Source organism: Melozone crissalis, unplaced genomic scaffold (genome assembly GCF_028551555.1).
Source record: "Melozone crissalis strain CALT ecotype California unplaced genomic scaffold, PUWL_Pcris_2 ptg000042l_1, whole genome shotgun sequence".
Lineage (NCBI taxonomy): Eukaryota > Metazoa > Chordata > Aves > Passeriformes > Passerellidae > Melozone > Melozone crissalis.
Genome location: NW_026535820.1, coordinates 58,271,301 through 58,294,836, shown reverse-complemented (window position 1 = coordinate 58,294,836; position 23,536 = coordinate 58,271,301). Strand labels below are relative to the sequence as shown.

The window sequence follows — 23,536 nt, the reverse complement described above, 5'->3', positions numbered from 1 at the left end:
TGTCAACTGCTGCAATCTTTTATTTTAAATTCTTAGAAAGAGTCTTTCTTCTTCCTGGACTTCACACGAGTAAGTGAATTTTACAGACCTGAACTCTGCAGAAATTAGGAACAGCTGGAAGTAAAAGCTTAATAGAAACATGGACAAAACTTTTGACTGGGGATTTTGTTGTTCACATGCCAGCTACAATTATTTTTAAGAAAACTGAAGTTTTTATCCTATCTATTGAAGAGTCTACAAATCATAAGCAAAAATATCTTAGTCCTTCATTTATATCAGTCCTCAGCTGGTCAGCTCTGTACTGTGTTTGTGGTGTTGGTGTTGAGGTTCTTGGACAAGGCTCTGTTATAGTGACATTTTACCCCAGAGCAGAAAAGAAAGAACTCCAAGTTCTTTAGCACAATAGCATTAGCTGGAATTATCAGCATCCTAACATGTCCATTTGTGAAGTGCCTGGGGCTAGTAACTCCACATATTGCTATTTCCATAGTTAGGATGCCAAGAATTGGGTAATTGAAATACGTCTCCTTATGTACTTGGAAGTTTTTCATTTTATTAGAAGTTTTTCCCTATAGGAATCCTTACAGTATATGGTTTTAACAACAGCCATCTAATTATCATCATACTGCAAAGTACTAAAATAAAGGTTCTTCAGAACCTCAACTTACAGCTTTTAATTTTAATTGCAGTATCATTGACACATGACCTGACTTACTGAGGACCCGCTACAGATACAGCAATTTCTGCACCAAATCCAGTGATGAAGTTCAAAAGCTTGTAACTTTGTCACATTTAGTTATAACTTACTAATATTTAAGTAGATTGTCACATAAAGAGAAAAATGTTCATTTTCATTCTTTCAGTGGCAGGAAGACAAGAACGGCTTCAAAATACAAGGCTGGACTGCTCAGTTTTACAGATTCCTAAGGAAATGTGCAGTTATGTAGATAACTATATGACTGCCATTAGCTCTACTTATGCAGACTTTACTAAGTATCTATTCCTATCTAAATCTAAGTTTATTACATGTATTGGCTTTTAGCACCTGAGTAATACAAAGCAGTGTTCATTGTCTCAAGTTCTGGAAGTATCTTCAGTTATGGATTGGCATTTACATAAAAGCATTTAAAAATAAAGCATCCATTCTGTATTTTATATATTCTCCATCAAACTCAAGAGAAAATGTTGACTATGGCAAGAAAGGCAGAAGTATTTTTCAGCATGTCATATTTATGATCATAAATCAGAAAGCGAGGTCTGTGTGTCATCAATTCACTCCATTCTTCTAAACAATTACAACTTAGACTTGCCTTTCACCCGTTGTGTTAGACTTGCAACAGATCCTTCCACAGCCATTCACACAAATTTAAAGAGCAGTAAACAAGATATGGTTAAACAATGCCAGCATCTGTACCCAACCCTGCTGTCCTCCTGTCACTCTAGGCCTGTTCATAGCCTTCAATTATCGGATTTCAGTCTTGCTTCAGCTACTGTCCACTGCTCTACAGGACTCACAGTGACATCTACTGGGTTAACTTCAGACTGGTGATCACCAGGGCTCCTCAGAAACGAGAAGAAGAATATCTGTGGGCTTTTGACTTTCATTCCTAAGATGACAGAAAGTAATGAAGTGAAACTACACCAAAAAGTAAGAGCAACTTCTGCTTAAAGAGATTATTTACACCTAAACCTTCTTAAGTAATTTGTATATTGTAAATCAAACCTAGCACTAGGTAGTCTAATGTCAGGCTGTGGGTGTAGGGCTTCAGGATGCCTAATGTACATCTAGTTGAAAAACAGACACTCATATTAACAAAAAATAAAAAAATAGTTATTGTAAACTACACAGAGCCAGCCTTCCATTCTTTTTATAAAAGAAAGATATTATTGCAAGGCTTTTCATTTATTTTCACTTCTTAAATGCAGATTCAGTGAAAATAGACTCAGTCATGATTAAGCTAATGAAGAGCCATTGAAACTGACTTAAAATCTACTGTAAGTAACATATAGCTAATTAACTTAGAACTGTGGTAATAATACTGCAGAAAATGAAAGTATTTTCTTAACATGTGTGTGTGTAGATATCTATAAACACATATCTGAAACTTACAATTATGTATTTTTACTGGTAGAAATAATGAATATTTTGGGATAGAATTTCTGCAGAGAAACCCCTTAAATGTTCTGCCTATCTGCTGATTTCATTATCAAGAAATTCTCTTGTGCAAGTTCACTCAGACATACCATACCATACCATTCATACATTAGCTCATTACAAGTTCAAAGTTTTTAACTGTTGTAATTTGAACACATATTATTGTTGCTTTTAAGACTAGATAGAAAAATGTTGTGTGAGCGTGTGAGCAGGGCCAAAGAGGATATCCCCAGTTGCAGTCTGTCACACTAAACAGTTCTCCTCCTCTGACAATTTAATTCAGATATTAACATTCCTCACATTGTAACCCTGTATTTTGGTGACAAGAACATTCCACAGAGCAGAAGATGAAAGATAAATGGATGAGGGAATCGTTTTGAATACAAAAACCCAGGCCAGAAAGTATTTACTAATACCCAAATGACGAAAAGTCCAAATACAAAGAATGCTATGTTAAAAGCTCTGATCACATACAGTCTCAGACAGCTAGAGAGCATCTTTCTTTTTTCCCGAGACACCACAGCACAACAAAATTTCAGCTTCTCAGATTACTGAAAAAACAGACTCTGTGTGTGTGTCTGCCTGTGCTCAGGATTGTGCATGAGTTTGCACTCCTGGTTCAGTTTGCATCCATTTAATCTGTACTGCTGTCGGTCACAGCTGGCTTCTCATAAGAATCCAAAAAATTGTATATTCAAATAACTGTGATTATCCAGACTTTAAAAAAAAACCTAGAAAAGACTGAAACTAGCTAATTCCTTTGGTGGCTTTCTTAAATTTCTGGGTAAATTCTCTAATTCAAAGTGGAATTCTAGTGGAAGACATACAGCTTAGTTATTTTAAGCAAAGGTGCAGGCATTTCTATTACCATAAGAATCATCAGTGTTCCAAATGTTCAGATAATGAATTAGGTGGAGACAGACAGATAGACAGACAGACATTCTACAGGTCAGGAAACAGGCCAATTTCACACAGTCTTCAGGAAGAAGTTTTTTTTTCTGAGGTCATAATTATTTCTTATCAGATTTTCTTCACCTTCCTCTACTGCTTCTCACGTTGCCTTCCAGCCGAGGAAAGTGATGGGAATAGACAGACCACTTTTTAAGAGACAGAACATTTCTAACAACCAAACCCCAAACATTTAAGCATTTGAAAATTTGTTTTTTAAAACATCTGAAGGATATGTGGCACAACTGTGCCAGCAATGCATGCCAGCAGGAGGAGGGCTGGAAGCCCCAAAGATGTAACCCCACAAGTGCAGCTCAGTACCCACGGCCCATCACACTGTCCTTTGTGGGTGACGTGCTGCTGCCAGGGCTGTCCCTGAGCCCAGACCTGGCACGAGGGGTGCTGGCCCCAGTGTGAGCTCTGCTGCTCTGCCCTGGAGAAAGGGCAGCCAAAGAGGTGGTTGAAGCTGATTCAAACGCTGCCTAAAATTAGCATGTTCAGGATTTCAGAGAGGGCAACTGAACCACACAACAAAAAACACACATGTAAATGCATCACACTTTTTTTCCCCTCCTGATTCTGCTTTAAAAAGAGGCTGACAAAAAAGATTCTGAATTATCATGAGAAAAACCTTCATGGCTGGCCTGGTGAGCAGACAGATGAAATCATATTTTTGAAGTGCAGGGTTGCTCGCTGAATTTCCATGGATAACTGTAAATGCCCTGTGCTCTGCACCAACTGAAGAGGCTGGACTGGTTTGGCTGCAGCAAATGCACCTTTATCAGGGGTTTAATTACCCTAATTCTTGGATAGGTTTCTAGTGCTGAACTTTGTGCTGCACTGTTGGTTTTGCTATGGGTACCTGAGCCAGATCCTTTGGAAAAGGCAGGGCTTTATCACCAAGTGGTTATTTTGGTTTGGGGCTCCAGTTAAAGAAAGAAGTGCTACATCTTCTATTTTGGGAAAAAACAAAATAGGCATTGTAGCCATAAAATTAAATTCTATGAAGAATTTCAAGGGTTATGTAACAAATCCTGTAAGTGTCTATGCTTTTTTTTTTTTTCAAAATAGAGTATTTCATTTATTAGGTAATTACCTTGCTGAGCAAAGAACATATTTCAGGGCATATATAATACTTATATATACTTATGCTATGGTCAAACATGCCTGTACATGATATGTAAAAAGGGAAAGCCGCTCTCTTTTCTCTTTCTCAATTGAATAGTCTTGAAGTCAAAGGAAAGCATTCATTCAACGAATGTTTGAAGTGGCTTCCTTTGACTCCATGTTACTGAAAATTCAGTTAACATTTGAAACATTTCCCATTGTATTATAATCACAAATGCAACTTTTAATGCATGCCATTTGGAATATCAATTTATCAATCAATAAAATGTTTTCAGTTTCTAGTAAGTGGAAATATCTGTTCACTTGTCGCTTAGAGAACTCACAAAAATGTCAAATGCTAGAGAATATTGCTTAAAAAAGTGACAATTTTTCTGTCATATGAAGACTGAAAATATTAATAAAAATTGTTCCTCTGTAAGAAAAATACAGTAATTTACCCTGCTGCTTATCTTCTGTATAATTTATCTGGTACCTCAAATTGGGAAGGGAGACATATTTTTTGCTTACGAAAAAACAGTACATTGAAGAAGGCCAAAAATGGGAAAAACACAGGTTTCTTTCTACCTAGTGCACTACTGAATCACAGCAGCTGAGTCATATTCCCAGCATTATTTAGAATTAGATTCAAGATAATTCGCTTATTCTGCCAGTGGTTGTCATATGGGAGCAAGTGCATTCATCTTTCTTTTCTCTTATAGCTTAAATAAAGACCCCACTGCTATCTTTTCTCCAAGCCTCATCCACAATCTAATAAACTATTCCACTGGAGGGAGAAAAATACACCAAGGCAAGGCAACACGATTCATCTCCCCACGGAGGAATGCGAGGGAGGGAAAACGCCATGGCTGCACTGAGACATGCCGAGATCCCAAACTGTCCTAATGCACAATCCTGCTCTCCATCTCACTGGCCCTGCTGCAGGCACACCTTTCTTATCATGACAAGCAAGTCACTCATGAACCTGGTTTGGGCCTCTTTGACTGTCCTTGATCTCATGTCCTCTTCAGTAGAATCTTCTTGGGATGTGGGAAGTGCAGAATTCAAGTTTTTTAGCAAATACATTCATTCTGAAAACATTCTCGTCACTAATGAAGAAGTAGAACAAGTCAAGATGAATAATGTTTTTAATTTCTGTATGTTCTCTATCTGCAGATTCATCCCAATTATTTGTGACAGAGGACAGAATTCTATGCTGGAAGGTGATTAACCTCCTTGCAAGGCACTCAGCAACATATTTGTGATTTGTGTGGCATGTTAGTGATTTAATTTCCATGAAATATGCATCCCAAAACTTGGACCATTTCATGCACAACTATTTTCAAAGAAGCACTACACTTGACTGCATTTTTTCTAGGCAAACAGCTGTTTTTCTGGTATTTTCAATCTTGTCATATTTATCTGTGAAAGTGATAAAGTTAAACTGCATAACACTTTGTGAAAAATTCAGCAGCAATTTATCCTTAGCATATGCCTGTCATTTCTTTCAGGGAAAATTTTTTCAGTGTTTCTGGCTCCCTTGGACTAGCTCTTAAGATTTTTCTCTCTGTATCTTTTCCCTGTACAATAATTAAAAATCTTCGGAAAAGAAAGGGTAAGAAGCTGAGATGACAAAATAGACACAATAATTCAATAAAGAAAGAAGACTTCAATTTCTTACCAAATTCTTCTTCTCCATCCTGGTCATCTATTAAGCCTACTGAGACTCCCAAATCCATGCATTTCTTGCTATGTGCCTTTGACTTCATATGCTTTGTTAAATTGCCTTAAGAAAAAAAAAAACAAAAAACCATTAACTGATCTGTGACTATACAAATGTCTACAAATATATGCTCAACAAGAACGGCTTGAAAATCCCTTCTTCGGGTACATTTATAACAACCTCATAATTTGATTTCACACTTGCTAGAACCTTGTCCCTCAATGCAAGCTGTCAAGGGCTGCAGGAGATTCACTGTCCTGAATGTTACCAACTCACTGTCTACATTTAGGAAGATTTTTATTGCGATAAAATAGAAGAGGATGGAAATTCTAAATTATTATGTGTTTTGTACTGGTGTAAGAGATCCCTCCTTTGTTTATGGCAAAGTATAAAAAGGGGTGATTCAGTCTTCAGAGTCATATTGACAGAAAACTATCACGTGAAACTGAAGTTCATATCTTGCAGCTCTTCCAGTATTTGATGAATTCTATTTTTAGTGTAAACACTTTCAATGCCAACTTAAGCAAACATGTTAATTTTATTCAAAATCAGAGCATGAACATACTTGATTTGAATCTCAAAAGTGAATGTGCAGCTGAGAGGCCCCACAGGCTGCTCTCCCCTTCTCCTTTAAAAAGAAAGGGTATAGAGAAATATGGTAAATATCAAGAAATGGCTAAGAGTGGCTCAGATCTGTAAATTATAAAATGTATGTTACTAGAAGTAACTGCCCACATCAGACTTCACAAAAAATGTTTCTTGGAGGTGTTTAAATAGGAAAAATTAAAGTGTAATGCTGATCTTCGATGGTTATGGAGTACTTTATTTCTGCTTTGAAATGAAGGTGGTAACTCATCCCAAATGTTGAAATAATTGTTGTGATATAATTGACTCACAAATAGCAATTTTTCCAGTCTTTGCACACTTCATGAAGCTGCTGGCTACACTGTCCTGTCATGACGAGTGGCTTACCAAACATCAAACAACCAACTGTGTGACCTGACTGCCAGCAGCAATGGCACGAGCCAGGCACAGCAAATGCAGAAGAGGATGTGAATGCAAATATCTGCTATGACTGACACCAGGGAGATCTTTACATGGGCAGAACTTAATTACTTGAACTTGGCCAGCACCCCTCCTCTGCAAAAACCATAATGAGAATTTACTGGGTTTGCACTCCAGCGTTTCATCATAAAGGCAATATGATGACCCAGCCTGTCAGGATGCAGTGATGAGTTTTGACACATCTGAAGCCTATTCATCCCACTTTGTACAGCACCGCGTTATTTCTTGGAAGTCTTCCACCCAACCACTGTATAGTCTCAAACCCACTAAAAACACAAGTGTTCCTGAGGTTACAGCTTGGGGGAAATTGTTGCTAAATGATGTTCAAAGCCAAGAAAAATGTTACTGTTTTTTTTTTTGAAATTATTTTGGCTGTGAACTTCTCCTGTCTGTTTCACTTGAGTTCTGGATGTACCACTGTTTAATATATTGCCTGCATAAACTGGGATACACTTAAGTATCTAAAGTTATAAATAGGCTTTAAAAAGTAGACATCCAACTCTGGGTCTTAGAAGGTCAAGTGGAAAGTGAACCTTTGTCCTTCAAGAGTAAAAAAAAAAAATTATTTCAACATAGTAATTTATTAGAGGCCAATTTCTTTCCTAGAGCAATTGGTTGAGTGCCACTATGAGTACAATATATGTCCATCTCCTACCTCCAAAAGACATTGTAAGTGATTTAAAATTCTGTGTCCCATCTCTATCTAGGGTGAGCAGCTAACCATCTCACTTGTCTCCACCTAACCTTCATCATACTCCCATGATTTCCCTCTTCCACTCCAATTTCTCACCCGCTGTGGCATGCCAGACAGTTCATTCATATGAAGATGTGATCATATGAATAAATACACAGAATACAAAGGAAAAGCAGGAAATAAATTACAAATATTTGAAGCATGAGATAATAAAATGCCACAGAGAGGGAACCTCTTTAGTTCATGAACAGTCAACTGAGAGAAGAAAAGAATTGTACTTTAAAGTAGAAAGAACAAAAGGGAAAAACATACCCAGTAAAGTAGCCTTACCTTTAGTTTTGAAGGAAAAGTTGCAGTAATTGCAGTGGTAAGGACGGACATCGGTGTGCGTGCGAATGTGCTTCTTCAGCATGCTGGGCTTCTTGCAGCGTATTCCACACTCCTCACAGATATACTTCCCTCTCCCTCTCCCTCTCACATACACATAGTCTTCATTTGACTTGTACCTAGTAACAGTACCATGAGAGTAGGCCATCAGTTGTAATGGAAAAATGAGTCTAGCTAGAATCCCTCATCTACCAGAATTTTTAAAATAACACATTAGATGAAAATCCATGACTGACAAAACCAATCATGCTCTTTGCCTGCTCACTCCTGCATGTATTTGTTAAATTTGTATCTATATTTATCACTAGCTAGTCATAGACCTGTTTAGGAATAGAAGCTAATCTTTTTAAATAAAGGTACTGGTGATACTAAGTATTTAAAGATTTCAAATTTCCTCTTAGCAACACAGGAACATATCTTTTAAAGGTGTCAGTTCTTGGAAGCAGATTTGAGCACCTGCTTGAGGGAGCTTTAAAAGAGCATCTTGGAAGCCCTGCCTTGTGCAGAAAAGGAGTAACATTAGTTACAATGATGAGAAAGTCTATAACATTCCCTATCAATGTCCTCTGGACTCAGCCTATGGGGACTGTTTCTAGATAGAAAAAGTCATTCAGATTCAATTATGCCCTTCATATTTCCACTCAAGGATGCCAAATGTTGTGTTACACTTTTGTGACCTGGTCCTTGAAATGTCTGCATCGGAGCAGAGACACAACAATATTTTACCTGGGCAGCTGGTAATGATTTAACTGCTGGCCTCAAATTGGGAACCAGTAACTAAAGCCCTAGAGCTGACCATTGAGACTAATCAAACATGAACTATTTATGCTACAAAATTTTACAGATGTCACTGGCACTTTTCTATTTAAAAATCCGCGTTTCTATTTAAAAATTTTATAAGATGTTGCACATAGTGCAACACTGTAGCTAAAGCAACAGATATTTACATCAGGCAGCAGATTTGAAGTATTATGGTGCAGGGAGGAGGGCTCTCAGTAAATATTTCCATGGCACTTTTCAAATCAGAGCTCTCCAGCCTGTGTATGCCACAGCAAGCTGCCAGACAGAGACGGCACTGCAGGCTGCTGCTTAGCCCCTGGACTATTTCCTCTCCAGCTACAGTTATACAACCTTGCTGCAGAATAGGTATTATTTATCATCTAAGAGAAACATAGGAACAGAATTTACATCTCTGGCTGTATCTAGCTGCTCTTAGCACTGATTAATGCTCATTCCCTGGGAAAAAAAATGAATTGCACAGCCTACTGTTCTTTATTTTATTACCCCTTCTCATAACTCTCATGGCTCCATGCTACTGATGACTTTCCATTTTTCTTGGAAACATAAACTAACATCCACAGACCACAATATGGCAACTGTTGTTTAAAATAAATCAACCAGGAAGCAACATTTCTGCAAAGTCTAGAATCTAGGAAAAAATATCTTTCCAATGATATCTAGTATACAAAGTACAATACTTGCCCTCCATCAAATATTTTAACTCTTCTTGGTACAGTTTTGATAAATGAATTTTCTTTATCATGTTCAGTGCTCGATTCAGAGTTTTCCTTATTGCTGAATTCAGTTGGAGTCAATTTTTTCCTGTTTAATCCTCTCTGAAAGAAAATGAGATATGCTTATCATTAAAATTAGCATCTTTCATATGCTATTGAGACATTCAAGTTATTGTGAATAAAAGCATCATAAAAGCCACAATTCTAATAATTGGTTTTTAAAACTGTTAAGATACATGAAACAAAAAATATCTTTTGCTAAACTTCTTCTCTACTATGCATTGCCTGTTTGTGGGCTGCTAAATCTATACAGAGATTATGGCCCTGTAGGAAACCAGGAATGCTTTGAGTCTGAAGCAGGACATTCCTTTTCTTTGTCCTAGAAAGATAAAGGTTATGCTTTTTAGCTCACAAATAGCCTTCAGAGAAAGATGTGTACAATCAAACCAAAGTGCTTTCTGAACAGCAGCACCTGGACCAGCCTGTCTGCTGACCCAGGATACAGCAGCACCCCATGCAGGAGCTGCCTTCCCATGGCACAGCAGAGAGAAGGGTGGGAAGGAGGGGTGTAGCTAAGGAGGTTATTAACAGGTAACATTTCTGAGTGCTAATGATTTTCAAGAACTACAGCTCTTTTGCTCTGGAGACTGACTGCTTCCCATTTGATGAGGTTATTAACAGGGGTTCCAGAACCCTCCCAAAGCAAGATTCCACACTTAATTTCCCACTGCCAGACCAAATTACAAGAAAAAGCATACAGTTGTCTAGCAGAACAAGATTTTATTTCTTCACTTTGCTTGATTATTAGTCGAGGAACTTTTTTTTTGTTTGTTTTAAGGAGGATGAGTTCCTCCAACATTTGCCAATTAAAATCTACTCCTTCCAACCCTAGGATATTTATAAAATGGGCAACAATGAAGGAATGATCCAATTAGCCAGCAATTATTACAGCTATATTTATAAACTGTTCTACCCACGTAGCTGGCACATTTACCTCATTTGCTCATATTGATAAGTGAATAAAATGATGAGAGGAAAAAAAGTCTGGCCTTATGTTTTTCACTCATTATAAAATTTAATGCTGTAAGCTTATGAATTCTTGGCAAGAGGAATGACTTCACTGGCTGGCTTAAAATGACTGATCAGTTATGCTGGTTGTTACATACATTGAAGGGTGACATCATTCTGGCCCGTTGTCCTTCATGCAGCCTCAGACACTGCCTTCACTTCTAATTCTCACAGGATAAGGAATTAACACAGAGCAGAGGAAAAGCATCTTCCTATTCCATTGAAAGCCCCAGGAAGCTGCACATGCACAAGCACTACCCCAATCCATACACCCTCACACAGCCCCCTGCATTGATTCAGGCTGCATTTTCAAATGTCTGAGCACTTCTACCAAGCACACATGCCAACTCTGCCTGTGTGTAGGAAAGAAATTTCACCCTGCATGTTTTAACAGCATTCATACAAGGTGAAAGGAGATGATGCTCTGGTTGAGAAATATCAGAAGTGAAGCCTGCTCCAATAATCACAACTCAGCCACTCTGCAGTTCCTATACACTACCTGGCACACAAACTGCTTTTGTTTCCACTGCAAACAAAGAGTAACAAGGTGAGATTTGTAGCTTAACAGGAAGAGAGCTGTGGAAAATACAGAATACACACAATAAACCAAACACATTAATATTTCCAGCAGCTGAAATAATGCAATCTTTTAGTGTCTGATCCTTCAATACTATATACCATTTATTTTTTTCCAGATTTATTTTTAAATAGTGAAAAGACAAAGGAAAAGGAAAGATTACAGAAGTCCTAGACCCACGCTGTTATCCAAACTATGATGAAACTGTTACAATAAGTTGTATATTTACAAAAGTATTTAGAATGAAAAAGCTAGCATGAAACCAAGTACTTCTCATGCTCCCACCACCTAATCTTTCTTTAAACACTTGTCTATGTACAGATATAAGACAGCCCAACTTATGTGTTAAAATTATTTTACCTCCTCTGCTGTACTTAAGTTTAATGGTTATTTGCTGCTTTAGGAAATTGCTCCAGTGTCTTGGACATGTAAAATGGTGATATCAGAGTAAAAGAAACACTGAGTTTCTATCACAGAAATCTACAGAAATCCAACTGACAATGAAAAAAGCAGTCTGTTTAGCTTTTTCTGGAAAATTTCAAACTGATGATGAAAATGACTTGGCCCCTCTATCCATTTTAAGAGCAACCAGTCTCTAACTAGCACAGGTTTCTAGTGTGGAAATCCTTTAATGCACCTCACCTGAAATCTCCTCAAACCCCACATGAACTGGTGGAAAAGGCAGAAAAACAGCAGTGCTGGAAAATGCTCCTCTCTGTGATTATTCTGCCTTTTGTTTTTTAACAGAGTCACTTGTCTCTCTACTGCTATAGAGAAAAGGGCCATGATTCATTCCTACTTTACTCATTTTGCTCCAATTTAACTCCACTGTCCTCAATTACTAATATAAAACTGAAAAAAATTGCTCTTAGGGCTGTCCAGAGACCAGAGTTCAACAGATACTTCTGGTACCTTACAACATCTTTTGGAAAAAAAACATGCTTGCAGTCTGAATCATCAAAATTATAAATTTCAGATTAGAATATTCATTAAAGATTTTTCCCACTGGCACACAGTCACTTGGGGAAAATGTTTTTAATATCTTTAACCTTTTACTAGTTTACATATAAAAATCTTCTGCATTTAACTACTTTCCAGTGGTGAGCTGGACTGCTGTGGCATATCATCCAAGAAAGGAAAGTTTTCCACAGTTAGGAGAAACTTTCCATTCTTCAGCCTACCCTTGCTCAAAAATCATCACCCTGGAATATTGCACACACTACTGATTCACTTTAGTGAGAAGAGCCAAGATCAATGAGGAGGCTTGAGAAAGATATAACACCAGTGAATTCAAGTGAGAAAAACTGGTGAAAAGTAGTAATAAATGGAACAATAAAATAAAAAGAAGATGGAGATAAAATAAGCCTTTTCCATGCAGGTGAAACCTCCTGTTACATTTTAACATGCTGCGCTCATTCCAGGAGCTTCTTTCACAATAACATTTTGTGGTTTGTTTTCTGAATCACTGGAACGTGGCAACTTCACCTATTGCCTCTGAGCAGTGAATTGTGAAGAGCAAACAAAGTCCCTGGGTTCCTTTTTGTTTGCATTTTGTTCACGTGCATTTTCCTTTCCCGTGGTACCTATTGTTGAAAGAGCTGCCTTTTTTGGTGACAGTGATTAGTAGTGGTTATGCAGCAGCATGAGGTATCTGTAAACATGGTTTAGTTCTGGGGGCAAACCCAGAACAGTTCAGCAAGTTGCTTTATCTCTGTGAGAAGATCAGCAGTTAGAGCCCCACCAGCAGAATACACCAAATGAGTCTGGAAAGGGCTACAGCTCTGAGAGAGGAGGTGAGACATAACAGTACTGCGTTTTTATTATTATTCATAAATTGGATTGTGGTAGCACTTAAAGCTCTCTGTCAGATCAGGGTTAGAATGTGCAAACCACTTGAGCAAACACAACCCCCAACACCTGCAATCCAAACCATGGTTCCCCAAGGAACTCAGGACCCTGCCAAGCTTCTAAGCAGGAAATCAACCACTTTTTTTTTTAGAATGATTTGCCATTGCCATTTTCTTTGTTGGTTTTGTTTGTGCTGGATTTTTTGATTTTGTGTTTGTTGGATTTTTTTAATGGCTTATTAATTTCCAAAACGATCGCCAATGTTTTCCATCCTCAGACTCCAACCAAAAAATACCGAAACAGTGGAATTACTGGGCCTGAGCTGAGGAATTTCAGTTTTTGCTTTTTTAAAATATGGCTTCTGTGAGGAAGACTCCAAGCTGGCATCAGCTATTCCATTACCAGGTCTAACTGGAGACTGGTAACACAGCGGTACACTTTAACAGCAGCAGCAACATCATTCTGGAAAACAGCTGAAATCCTGCTACTGTAATCATTAGAAGGGAAAGCAGACAAACTCCGGAAGAATTAGATCAGGTCTTTGAAATTTTTTACTTCTGCCACGGTACACCTTGCTCATGCAATCTGAGGTGCCAATTAAACTTTAATTGGTGCTATTTGCTGCACTTTTTTCCTTATTAATGGCTCTGAGCAAAGCCTGTAAATCAGCCCAAGCAGAGCTTAAAAACTCTTCATTTCCATCATGCTCATGTGCTTCATTCAAAACATCAGCAAGAAAGACTGAAGAAAGATTAGTAACTGTGTTTCTTTTGTGGCAGAAGCACTGCAAATGTACCTGACAGCTGCCTATTACAGCATTTAAGCACTCCTGGAGTGTTTTAAAATGGTGCTGTCAAAATATTTTTAAAAAATATTATTATCCATTATTTGTATTCTAAACAGAATTTGTTTGTACAGAAAATCTGTTTTTTAAGAGGCATACAATTGCTTTGCTATCACACAATTTCTTCTGAAAGACTGTTCCTCAAAAATAAAACAAATATGACTCGATGACACAAGGATGTGAGACTTGCCTTAGAAAGACTTGCTCAACTACACACAATGAAAAAGCTAAACATTTGTTTCCTTTTTGGTTTTTTTTAAATTTAGCACTATTCAAGTGCAACATCTCATGAAATGTATGAGGAAGCACACTGAAAAAAAAAAAAAGCAGTAAGAGTTTAAACCAAGGCAGCACACTAACATGGAACCAACAACTTGATTCAAATACAGCACTAAAAACAAAATCAGCAGCCTGTATGCATTTTCTACAGGGAACATTATGGATAAAGTTTTGAACTCCAATATAAATGTTAGCAAGTCTCCCACTGATTTCAGGAGGACCACATTTAACTCCACTGCCCTTTTGGCCTTAAAGGTTTTAGCATATCTTCCTGTAATTCTGAAACTACTTCACTTATCACACAGTTTCTCTTGCTATTGCTTTTCTCCCCACTGACAATGCTGTATCTTAGCAAAACATTTAGCAGACACAGAAACATTCCAGGGTGACCTCTGACAGCAGCAGTTTCTGTTCCTCAACACCCACACAAACAGGGGTCTTCTCCCGAGCCTGTGGAATGTCTCCTCTAGAGTGACTGCTGGCTTATGGACCCTGAATCCCAATGTCTGGGACCTTTTGCTGATGGCAGTAGGACAAATTTCAGTTACCTTCACTCCCTTGCCAAACCATTTCCATGCCCTGAAGGATCATGGAAAAAGGAAGGTCTATGGCTTTGTGGATGCCCTGTTTTTGCCAGCTCCAATGTGTTTGACACCAAAGACACAGTGTATGCAGTGCAGAGGAAGGAAAAGCACGAAACCATGCTGCACGCTTCAGAGAGCTTTACAACTTCAGTAGATGAGACAGTAAAATCCACTACTGGGTCCATTACAGAGACACAGACACCTGCTGCCATGATGCAGGGCTAAGAGCCACCTTCACCCATGCAGAGCGGTGGTTCAATCCCTAAGGACACCAAATCCAGTCTAAACCAAAGAGCTTCAGGTCCTCTCTGTAACAAAAGTGTCCAGCAAGTAAAATCTTGATCACATCTGTGCAGGCCCAATACAGCTAAGGAAATAATAAGAGACTATTTTGCTCTGCCACTTTGGAGTCTGGAATGATGTGGTTTTTTATGTGGGTCACAACCTTGCCTGGATTATATTCCTCGGCACAAGATTTAATGTTATCTTTGGAACCATATCAACCCAAGAAGTCGTCAGTGGTTTTATGGCAGTGGCAATTTTGTTTAAACCTTGCTATTTTTGTCATTATTTCACACCACTGATTAACTAAGGTGGAAGAAAGGGAAATGTTCCTCTCACAATTAGATGATCAGTGATGGTGAAAACTGTTTTCATGGTGTATCCATGGACACCTGCTTAAGCTGAGTACTCTTTTGAAGCAGAAAATACCCTTATTGTTCTTTCCTTAGCTGAATTTTAAGGAAAAATATGTAATTATGATCTTAAATTAAGTTAGAAGTGTTTAAAAAATATTTATATCAGACTTACTTTGTTCTACCCTTTGCATGACAAAAAAATAGCCAGACACATTTCTGCCACAACACTCAATACACAGATTTAAGCCCAGGAACTAATTCCCATTAAAAAATGATAAATCCTTATTTAATTAGGTTTCCTAATTGAATTACTTAAGATCTTTTTAGCAGTTTGATCCAGCATAATTAGAATAAATAAGCACATATATGGTATGTGTCCAGCATATTACATTCTCTAAAATAAGAAGAAGCATGATTTCCAAAGCAAATCCTCTGTAAATGATCAGTATACATCAAACATAGCTTAAGTACCTTGGTCAAGCTGTTCTTCCACTTGCTTGAATAGACCAATACATCAGATCTGGGGTGAGTAGTTCTTGCTAGAGTGTACAGTGGCTTTTCAACTTTCTGTTTGGAATTGAGGAGGGAGAGAGCTACCTTTGTCGACAAACCGAGTGGATTGGGGTTGTTGGGACTAATGGTCCATGTAGAATAGGCAGAGATTTTTTGATCATTTTGCAGCAGGTGCAATGGTTTTCTCTTCATGAGGTAACACCAGGTAAAATTTGTTGTGGTCTTGAGGCTTGGAAACGACAACCTCTGCAATTCTCCTGCATTCATCACGGCCAGTGTCGCTACAGGCTTTGCTTGGCCCGGGCTGCTGATGTGGGTGCTCTCATCACTGTTAGTTGGGGACCTTCTTTCTTGGCTGCTACTTACAGCCTTGAGAAGAGAACTATTCACTGGAGACAGTTCAGAAGGTTTCCTAACTACAAATACTGGCGATGTGGAAGACTTAAGGTCTTCAGATTCTGGTGACTTTTTCAGGGTTTCTGAAACCCCAGTGTCAGATGATTGATGGTCAGGCAGGTCTGAAGTACTGGCCTTGCTGCTTTTTTCATGCTGTGTTACAACATCAGGATCCAAGAGGTGATTTTCAAGAGGCTCTGTGGTGCAAACCTGTCTTACCAAAACTGGTTTCTTTTGCTTACTAGTAGGGTCATTAGATCTAATGCTCAGTGAATGTAATGATCTAGCATCTGTCATACAAGCAGCTCCACTCTCATCTTTAACACGTTTTTGCTGTTTTTCCATGGCAATATCTAAACTGTTTGCTGGGGAAAGCATTCGTTTACTTGAAGCTGTAACTTCTGGCTGAGGGAAGAGTCCGCTAACTGGCACTTTCTGAATGATATTTGAAGAGCTTGACAAAGGTGAATTTCTGGTTCCACTTTCCAGTGGTGAATTTTCAAATTCAAATGAATTTGGCAAAGTCCTCTGATGATCTTTGTGAGATTTTGGCAGCTGAGTTTTGCCTTCAAGCGTTGGCACCATCACAACATTTGTTTTGCAGAGGGACTGATTTCCCTGATCCTGGGTCACTAAAATGTGAGGCAGGGGTGTAACAGTTGCGAAGCCATAGGATGGCATGCTGCTCTGAATACGGACGGGAACCACAAAAGGAGGAATCTGATGTATCTGACTGCTGCAGTTATTGGGAACAATTTGCTTTAGAGGAGGCACAGAGTACGGATTAGACACGTCAGAGAGTTTTGTCTGCACTTCAAAGGAAGATGCATTCTGGTCCACCCCAACTTGATTCGAACCAGTCTGAGTTGATAAAGTATTTTTTAGTAATTTAGAAGAGTATGGCTGACCTATATGTAATGTTTTAACTTGAAGTTGATACTTTGGAGCAAAACAGTCCTTTTTTTCATCAGGATGACAAGAAAGTGAGTTCGCGCTTGCTTGCTCCCCTTGGGCTGATGTTTTAGTAGACGGCTGAGAAGGCTGATGAGTCAAGGATGGCTGGCCTTGATTATTCAACATGTGATCTCGAGGCTGCTGAGGCGAAGACAGGCTAACAGGATTACAGTTTTGAATAGCTGAATGAGGTCTGGAGTTAGTCTGTGAGTGCTGAGTACTTGAAGGAAACTCCACTGAGGGTTTGCCAGAGGTCTGCAGCCTGTGCAATGGCACTGTGGGCACATCTGTGGCATGAGCTGCCTGCAATGAAGAAGTCGATTTCACTTGAGGCTGTTGATTTTCGGGAGCAATATTTAAAGATATTTGTCTTACAAATGGCCCCCTTCTCCTTTCTAGCAGAGGCACATGTCCAGCAGCTCCGTTTGCAGATGACACTTTTGGAGCAGCTACCTCTACAAGTGGGACAGGTTTTAATGGAGACATGCTTCCACAGTCGAAAGACTTACTCCTGTAGTCCACAACCTCCATTGAGGGCTGCGTGCAGCTGATCTGCTCTGAGGCAGCACGTCTCATTTCCCGGTAATGAGGTCCAGGCACTGCCAGTGAGTGTGAGCCAGCAGGAATCATGAGGAATTCTGACGACTTACTAATGGGCTCTGCTTTGGAAGGGTTCTCAGCCTTTACAGTTTCATCTTTATCAAGTGAAGTTGAGAAACTGGAGGCATGAGACAAGCTACTCTCCTGACTTAGGCTTCTGGAAAGTGTGGAGTCAACACTGGATTCAGCAGATGAATGTTCCATTTCAGCCAGCCGAATTCTCTTCTTTTTCGGTGGAAGCTTTTCTGTTGGCAATTTTGACAGCGTTTCACTGCGTTGTGGCCAGTTAAACCTTTCTGTCTTTTCTGGGTCATTGCATTGGTTTTCTTGCTCTCTGTCTGGTTCTTCTGTGACCAGTATTTCAGGAACCTGGATGTTATGCTGGCGAACGAGTCTTGATGGCTGAAGTGGTGCACTTCTCTCATTAGAAACTAATTGGCTTCCCTGAACTTCCCCTCTAGGTGGTTCTGATGACAAGGGTTGGTGACGCTGGGGAGTGCTCAGATGAGAGTGTCTGTCTTCTTGGATTACAACTGTATTCAAAGAGCGGTGCTTTGCACCCTTGTTGGGCTCTTGAGAAGAAACTGGAGATACTCTTTCAAATGACTCTGATTTCTCAAATGAGCTATTTCTGCTCAGTGAATTTGTGTGCTGTATTACTGAAATGCCAGTCCCTTGTCTTTTCAACTCCACCTTTTCTTGCACAGCTGAACTTGCCTGCTTTTCAATGAGGGAAGCCATCTTTGGCTCAGTAGTCTGATCTGTGCCACGAGCCACAAGCTGAATTTGGGAATTCTGAAGTAGAAGTTTGCTTGGTTGTTGTGATCCTACCACAGTTGTGGCACTGTGTTTTGACAGACTGGAAGAATTTGCTGGCTTGCTCTGGCCTTCTGCGTTCTTTAATGGTACACTCGTATCATTTTGCTGTGGGTCATCATCATCACCAACACTTTTCATTTTCCTTCTTTTCCTTATCTGGGGTGTCTGCTCCCAGACACCAGTTGAAGTTGTGACTCTGTAGTGTAGAATTTGAGGTTGTGTACTGTTTGGAGCAGTTTTGTGCTCAGGCTCTCGGACTGCTGCTTTAGTTTTAGGTCCATGCAACTCTGAACAATAAAATTTCTTGTGGTTTTCAAAATTTTCCAGTTTTCTATATCTGTTCCTGCAGGTTTCACATTCAAACATTGTTCCTCGCACCTGAGGGGACTTCTTTGTTTTTTCTGAATTTGATCCCTGTGCCAGAGATTTGCTCCTTTGCAATAAGGATTCATTTGATAAATTACACCCCAGATAATTTTCTTCTACAGATCGCACAGGTCCAAGACCTTGGCTTTCACCAGTAGAAGAATCTTCTATTGCTGCCTGTCTGACCAGGGTCCGAGGATGTCCACCTTGGTTCAGTGGAGCAGCAGGTCCCGACACAAAAACATCATCGTACAAAGAGCCAATTTTATCATCAAATGACTGGCTTCCTCGAAGAGGATGAGAGGGAGGTATGACATTAGGAGGTACTGCTGAGTAACTGGTGGTAGGCATGGAATTACTTCGTGTTATAGGTAAACAGTCAAGGGATGGTACAGAAAGAAGAAAAACTTGCTTGGATTTCTCAGTGGGTGTGAAAGGAGACTTTGGTATATCAGAGCTTGAGCTAGTTCTTCTTCCCATGGGCTTTAAATCAAACTGGAAAGAGTCCTTAAATATGTAAGATTTTGGTGAATCTATGCTTCCTCTTCTTGAAAGAGATGTTCTTCTTGGTTTCACACTATCTAACTGTTTGTCATCCACAACAGCTTCATTATCAGAAATTAACTTTGAGATACGCTCCTCAAGAGTTTTTGTTGCCAAGGGTGGTCGCATTTGGCCAGAGAGAATCAGATTTTTGTCAGCACAAACAGTTTGTACCACTGATGCTACCATACCACTTGCTCGTGGCACACAGGGCAGATTTTTATTTGGATCTTTCTCAGAGGTCAACAATCCCCTTACAAAAGGAGCTGGAGGGCTCATTGTTTGATCGGCACTTTCGGAACGAGAGAAATAACCGGAATCAGTACTACCTAAACTTCTAGGGCTCAAAAGACATTTTCCTTGCTGATCCTGAGAACCATCAGTAGCCTGCTGTCTCTGGAGCTGAGCATGCACTGGTCCTCCTGTAGATACTGGCTGTTCCTCTAACAGGCCTGCTTCTACTTTCTGATGCTGCTTTATGTCATTCTCCTTGAATGAGGCTGTATGTGTTAAATTTGACTGAAGGGTTGTGACTTTAGAATCTCCTTTTCTCTGTGCTGCAGCAAGCTCAGGTGCTGGCTCTGTCACTTTTGGGCTATCGGCCCTCAATGGAGAAACATTTACAGAATGAACCACTACTTTTGGTAAAGCTGCCCTTACTTGAGGCTCTGCATCATGTAATGAAGAGTCACCTGACACACAGTCTGGGTTGCTTAATGGAATAGGGCTTCCTTTCTGCAGTGTTTCTGCACTTGGAATTACTTTCACTAATTGTGCAGGTTCCAGTTCTTGATCATCTTGTCTTTCATCTGCAGTGCCTTCATCTTCACTTTCACCGCTTTCTTCCACATCTGAATGAATGCTAAGTGCTTTGTCCGAGTCATGAGATAAGAAGAGGCCACCTGAATCTGGTTGCAGGACAAGTCCAAGTTTGATAGCGTGTGCATGAGATTTTTTGTGCTTGTAGAGATTGCTTTTGGTTTTAAACGAAAACCCACACGTCACACAAGGATATGGTCGCTCTCCAGTATGGGATCGGATGTGCTTTTGGAGAACACTGGGCTTGGCACAGGCCCGATTGCAATACTCACAGACGTATTTCCCTAGCTTTTTAGGCTTCTGGTCTTTCAAGAGGTTACATATTTGTTCTACACCATGGTTTACAACTGATGCTATCTGGGCTGAATTATACACGGGACCTATAGACAAGTGTGTTGAACTTGATGTGTTAATTGACAATGGTGAAGATGTACTAGCTACTAAGGGGTTTTGAGAAAAAACCTGAGTTACAGTGGAAGATGAGGTGTGAACAACAGATGAAGTTACTGCTATGCTGTAGATCTGCTGGAGCTTGTGGTTTTCTTGACTCTGCTGTTGCACCAGCGACCTAGTTAAACTTGGACACATAACAACCTGGTGATTTTGCTGACTGGTTTTAGTAATAAGGTCTTGTGAATGAGAAACTGATTGGCCTTGTGCTTGTCCAGTCTTGGCTGTTGTTGCTACATGCACATTGTTCAACGTACATGGGTAATAGGGAGGTCCAGCTGCAAACTCCTGCTGTGACAAAGACGACTGATTTTGGACACTTATTGTATTGGACGTGAGACTAGAAGAGGTGCTTACAGTTTTATTTGGTCTCAGTTTCTCTATCTGCATCCCATAAGGGGGGCACTCTTGTGCTAAGGTGTTCAGTTCAGGCTCCATAGCTTTTAGTAAGACATCGAATGCAGTACGCGTACATGGGGACGATGTACTGCAATCAACAAAGTTAATACATTCATTACTGTCAGTCTTTGTATTACTTGATGAGGAGTTTGAGGGAGGCTTCCTCTCTGCTGAGTTCAGTTGGTTTGCATCAGTATCCCCCGCTGCCTGTTTGCACAAATCTAAGGACTGATGCGTCAGTGAAAGCTTTGTCTGCATTGATGTCTCAGATTTGGTTGTTTCAACACTTATCTCACCACTAAGTGCTCCCCCATTCTGTTTGGTACATTGATTTCCATTTTGCACGGGCAGGTGATCCTGTGCTGTGGCATGTTCAGAGGCATCCGGAAGAGCTTTCAGCGGTGAAGGGTCTACATTTTGCTTAACCTTGGGTTCAGCAGGGCTTCTCAAAGGCGATTTTGGTATTTTTTTAAGATGGTTTTCAGAAACAATCTTTTTTCTTTTCACGCCCTTAATTGTATCTTGGGTTCCTCTAGTACCAGCATCAGTGATTTCTGTGAAAACACAAAAAGAATAAAAAGAACTTTAAAAAAAATCAAATTGGATAATGGAGTATATTTTTTATTTATACCATTTTACCATCTCTAAGTTTCAAGAGTAAGCCCTGGGGCAACAGGACTGTCCGTCTCTCCAGCCTCCAATACTTTCAGCTAACAGTAAATGTATCTTAGAGAAGATCTACTATGTTTTCATCTAAAATGAGCAATGCTTTCTAACTGATGTTTGAAGACATTGCAAAAGTAATTCACCGTAGGAAAAGCTTCAAAGTAAATGTAAGAAAAGGAAGGCTACTGAAGGAATATTTCAGCAACTCCTTTTCAGACATGTAAAAGAAGCCTCTCTCTTGCACTACTTTAAGAATTCAAATCATAATAGGAGGAAAACGAAGAACCAAGACACATATGTCATGTTTGTCACTTTTTCCATCTATATGTTCCCATAGTCAAGGAATGAACACAACTTCTTCATGGTTATATTTGTAAGTAGATTTATCATGGAAATGGCACAACCACCCACACCATCTGTCAAATACTGTATTTCAGAGCTCCAATTACTGAATTTCAATAGCATTTCAGATGAGCAGCTACTGCAGATGAATACAATCAGTCACACTTAAATGACTTCCTATTTGTGCATCATGAAACAAAATAAACTAAATTTGAATTATTTCATTACTAGCTACACTTGTTGCTGATTTTAAGCAGATATGCGTGCAGAGTTTCAGGGGGGTTGGGAATAGCAAATGAATTGGAGCATTATTCAGCAGAATAATTTTGTAGGAAGCACTTGTATTTGTAGACAGTCCAATTCCCTCTATAACAAAAACCACAAATAGATTGAATTTCAGTGTTGATACACAGAAGCCTTTTTTTTAGTGGATACCCAAGTTACATGTCCTTGTCTACCTCAAATGTAGAATCATCTATCAGCTAATTTGTTTTTGTTTTACTTCTATCCTAACATAGTCAGAGCCACTGCCTCCACTAGCATCACTGGTAGGGCAGAGGAAGATAAATATTAAATGGATGTAAATTCACTTTTTTAGGCTTTAACAACTCCTTCATCATGCTGTTAGCAAACCCCCTACTTGTCTGACTGCAAATATTAATAGCAAAAGAGGAATCTGACGTGATTGATGGCTCTGGGAAGGTTCAGACACACACATTTTGGGAAGCAGCACTGAGTAACCCCAAGCAGTTTTTCCTGCATGAGTAACTCAGGAACAGAGGTTTATGTGCAGTTCTAGGTGAAGAACAGCCTTACAGCAACACATAAAGGGATGAAATTCTCACTGTCAAGGAGGCATGTGGAAGAATCTCAGATTTCCCAGTACTCATCAACCCTACAGCCCCTTGGACTGGCACACACTGTGCTCTTGCAGAAACACCAGCTGAATTCCATACTGTGGTGGGAGGAAAGCCAATGCATTGTGTGCATCTGACAAGAGATACTGCAGCTGATGAATCCAGAGTGAAATTCCTGTTCCATTTAGAGAAAATCCAGGCCATGCTTAAAGCCTGCCTAGCACAAGAGAATGCAAAGTGACCAGTAGGGAAAAAACCAAAGATGTTATGCTGTCTCCATGCCAGAGCACAACCCAACTGGGATGTGTGGTAATGCCAGATACCTGGAATTTCAAAACCTAAAATCTGCCTCAATGCCAACTTAATTATACACATATATTCAGT

The 23,536-nt window shown here is 39.5% G+C and overlaps 1 protein-coding gene across 9 annotated transcripts in view; it reads right to left on the bottom strand.

Moving 5' to 3' along the window:
• Positions 1-23,536, bottom strand: part of HIVEP1 (HIVEP zinc finger 1) — a 130,838-nt gene that overhangs the window by 19,727 nt on the left and 87,575 nt on the right. For all 9 annotated transcript variants that reach the window (XM_054284572.1, XM_054284573.1, XM_054284564.1 and 6 more), the window contains 4 exons: positions 15,900-21,841; positions 9,559-9,692; positions 8,020-8,195; positions 5,889-5,993 (listed from right to left, as the gene is read on the bottom strand). In XM_054284572.1, the coding sequence (XP_054140547.1) occupies positions 5,889-5,993; positions 8,020-8,195; positions 9,559-9,692; positions 15,900-21,841 (6,357 nt within the window). The remainder of the gene's footprint in view (positions 1-5,888; positions 5,994-8,019; positions 8,196-9,558; positions 9,693-15,899; positions 21,842-23,536) is intronic.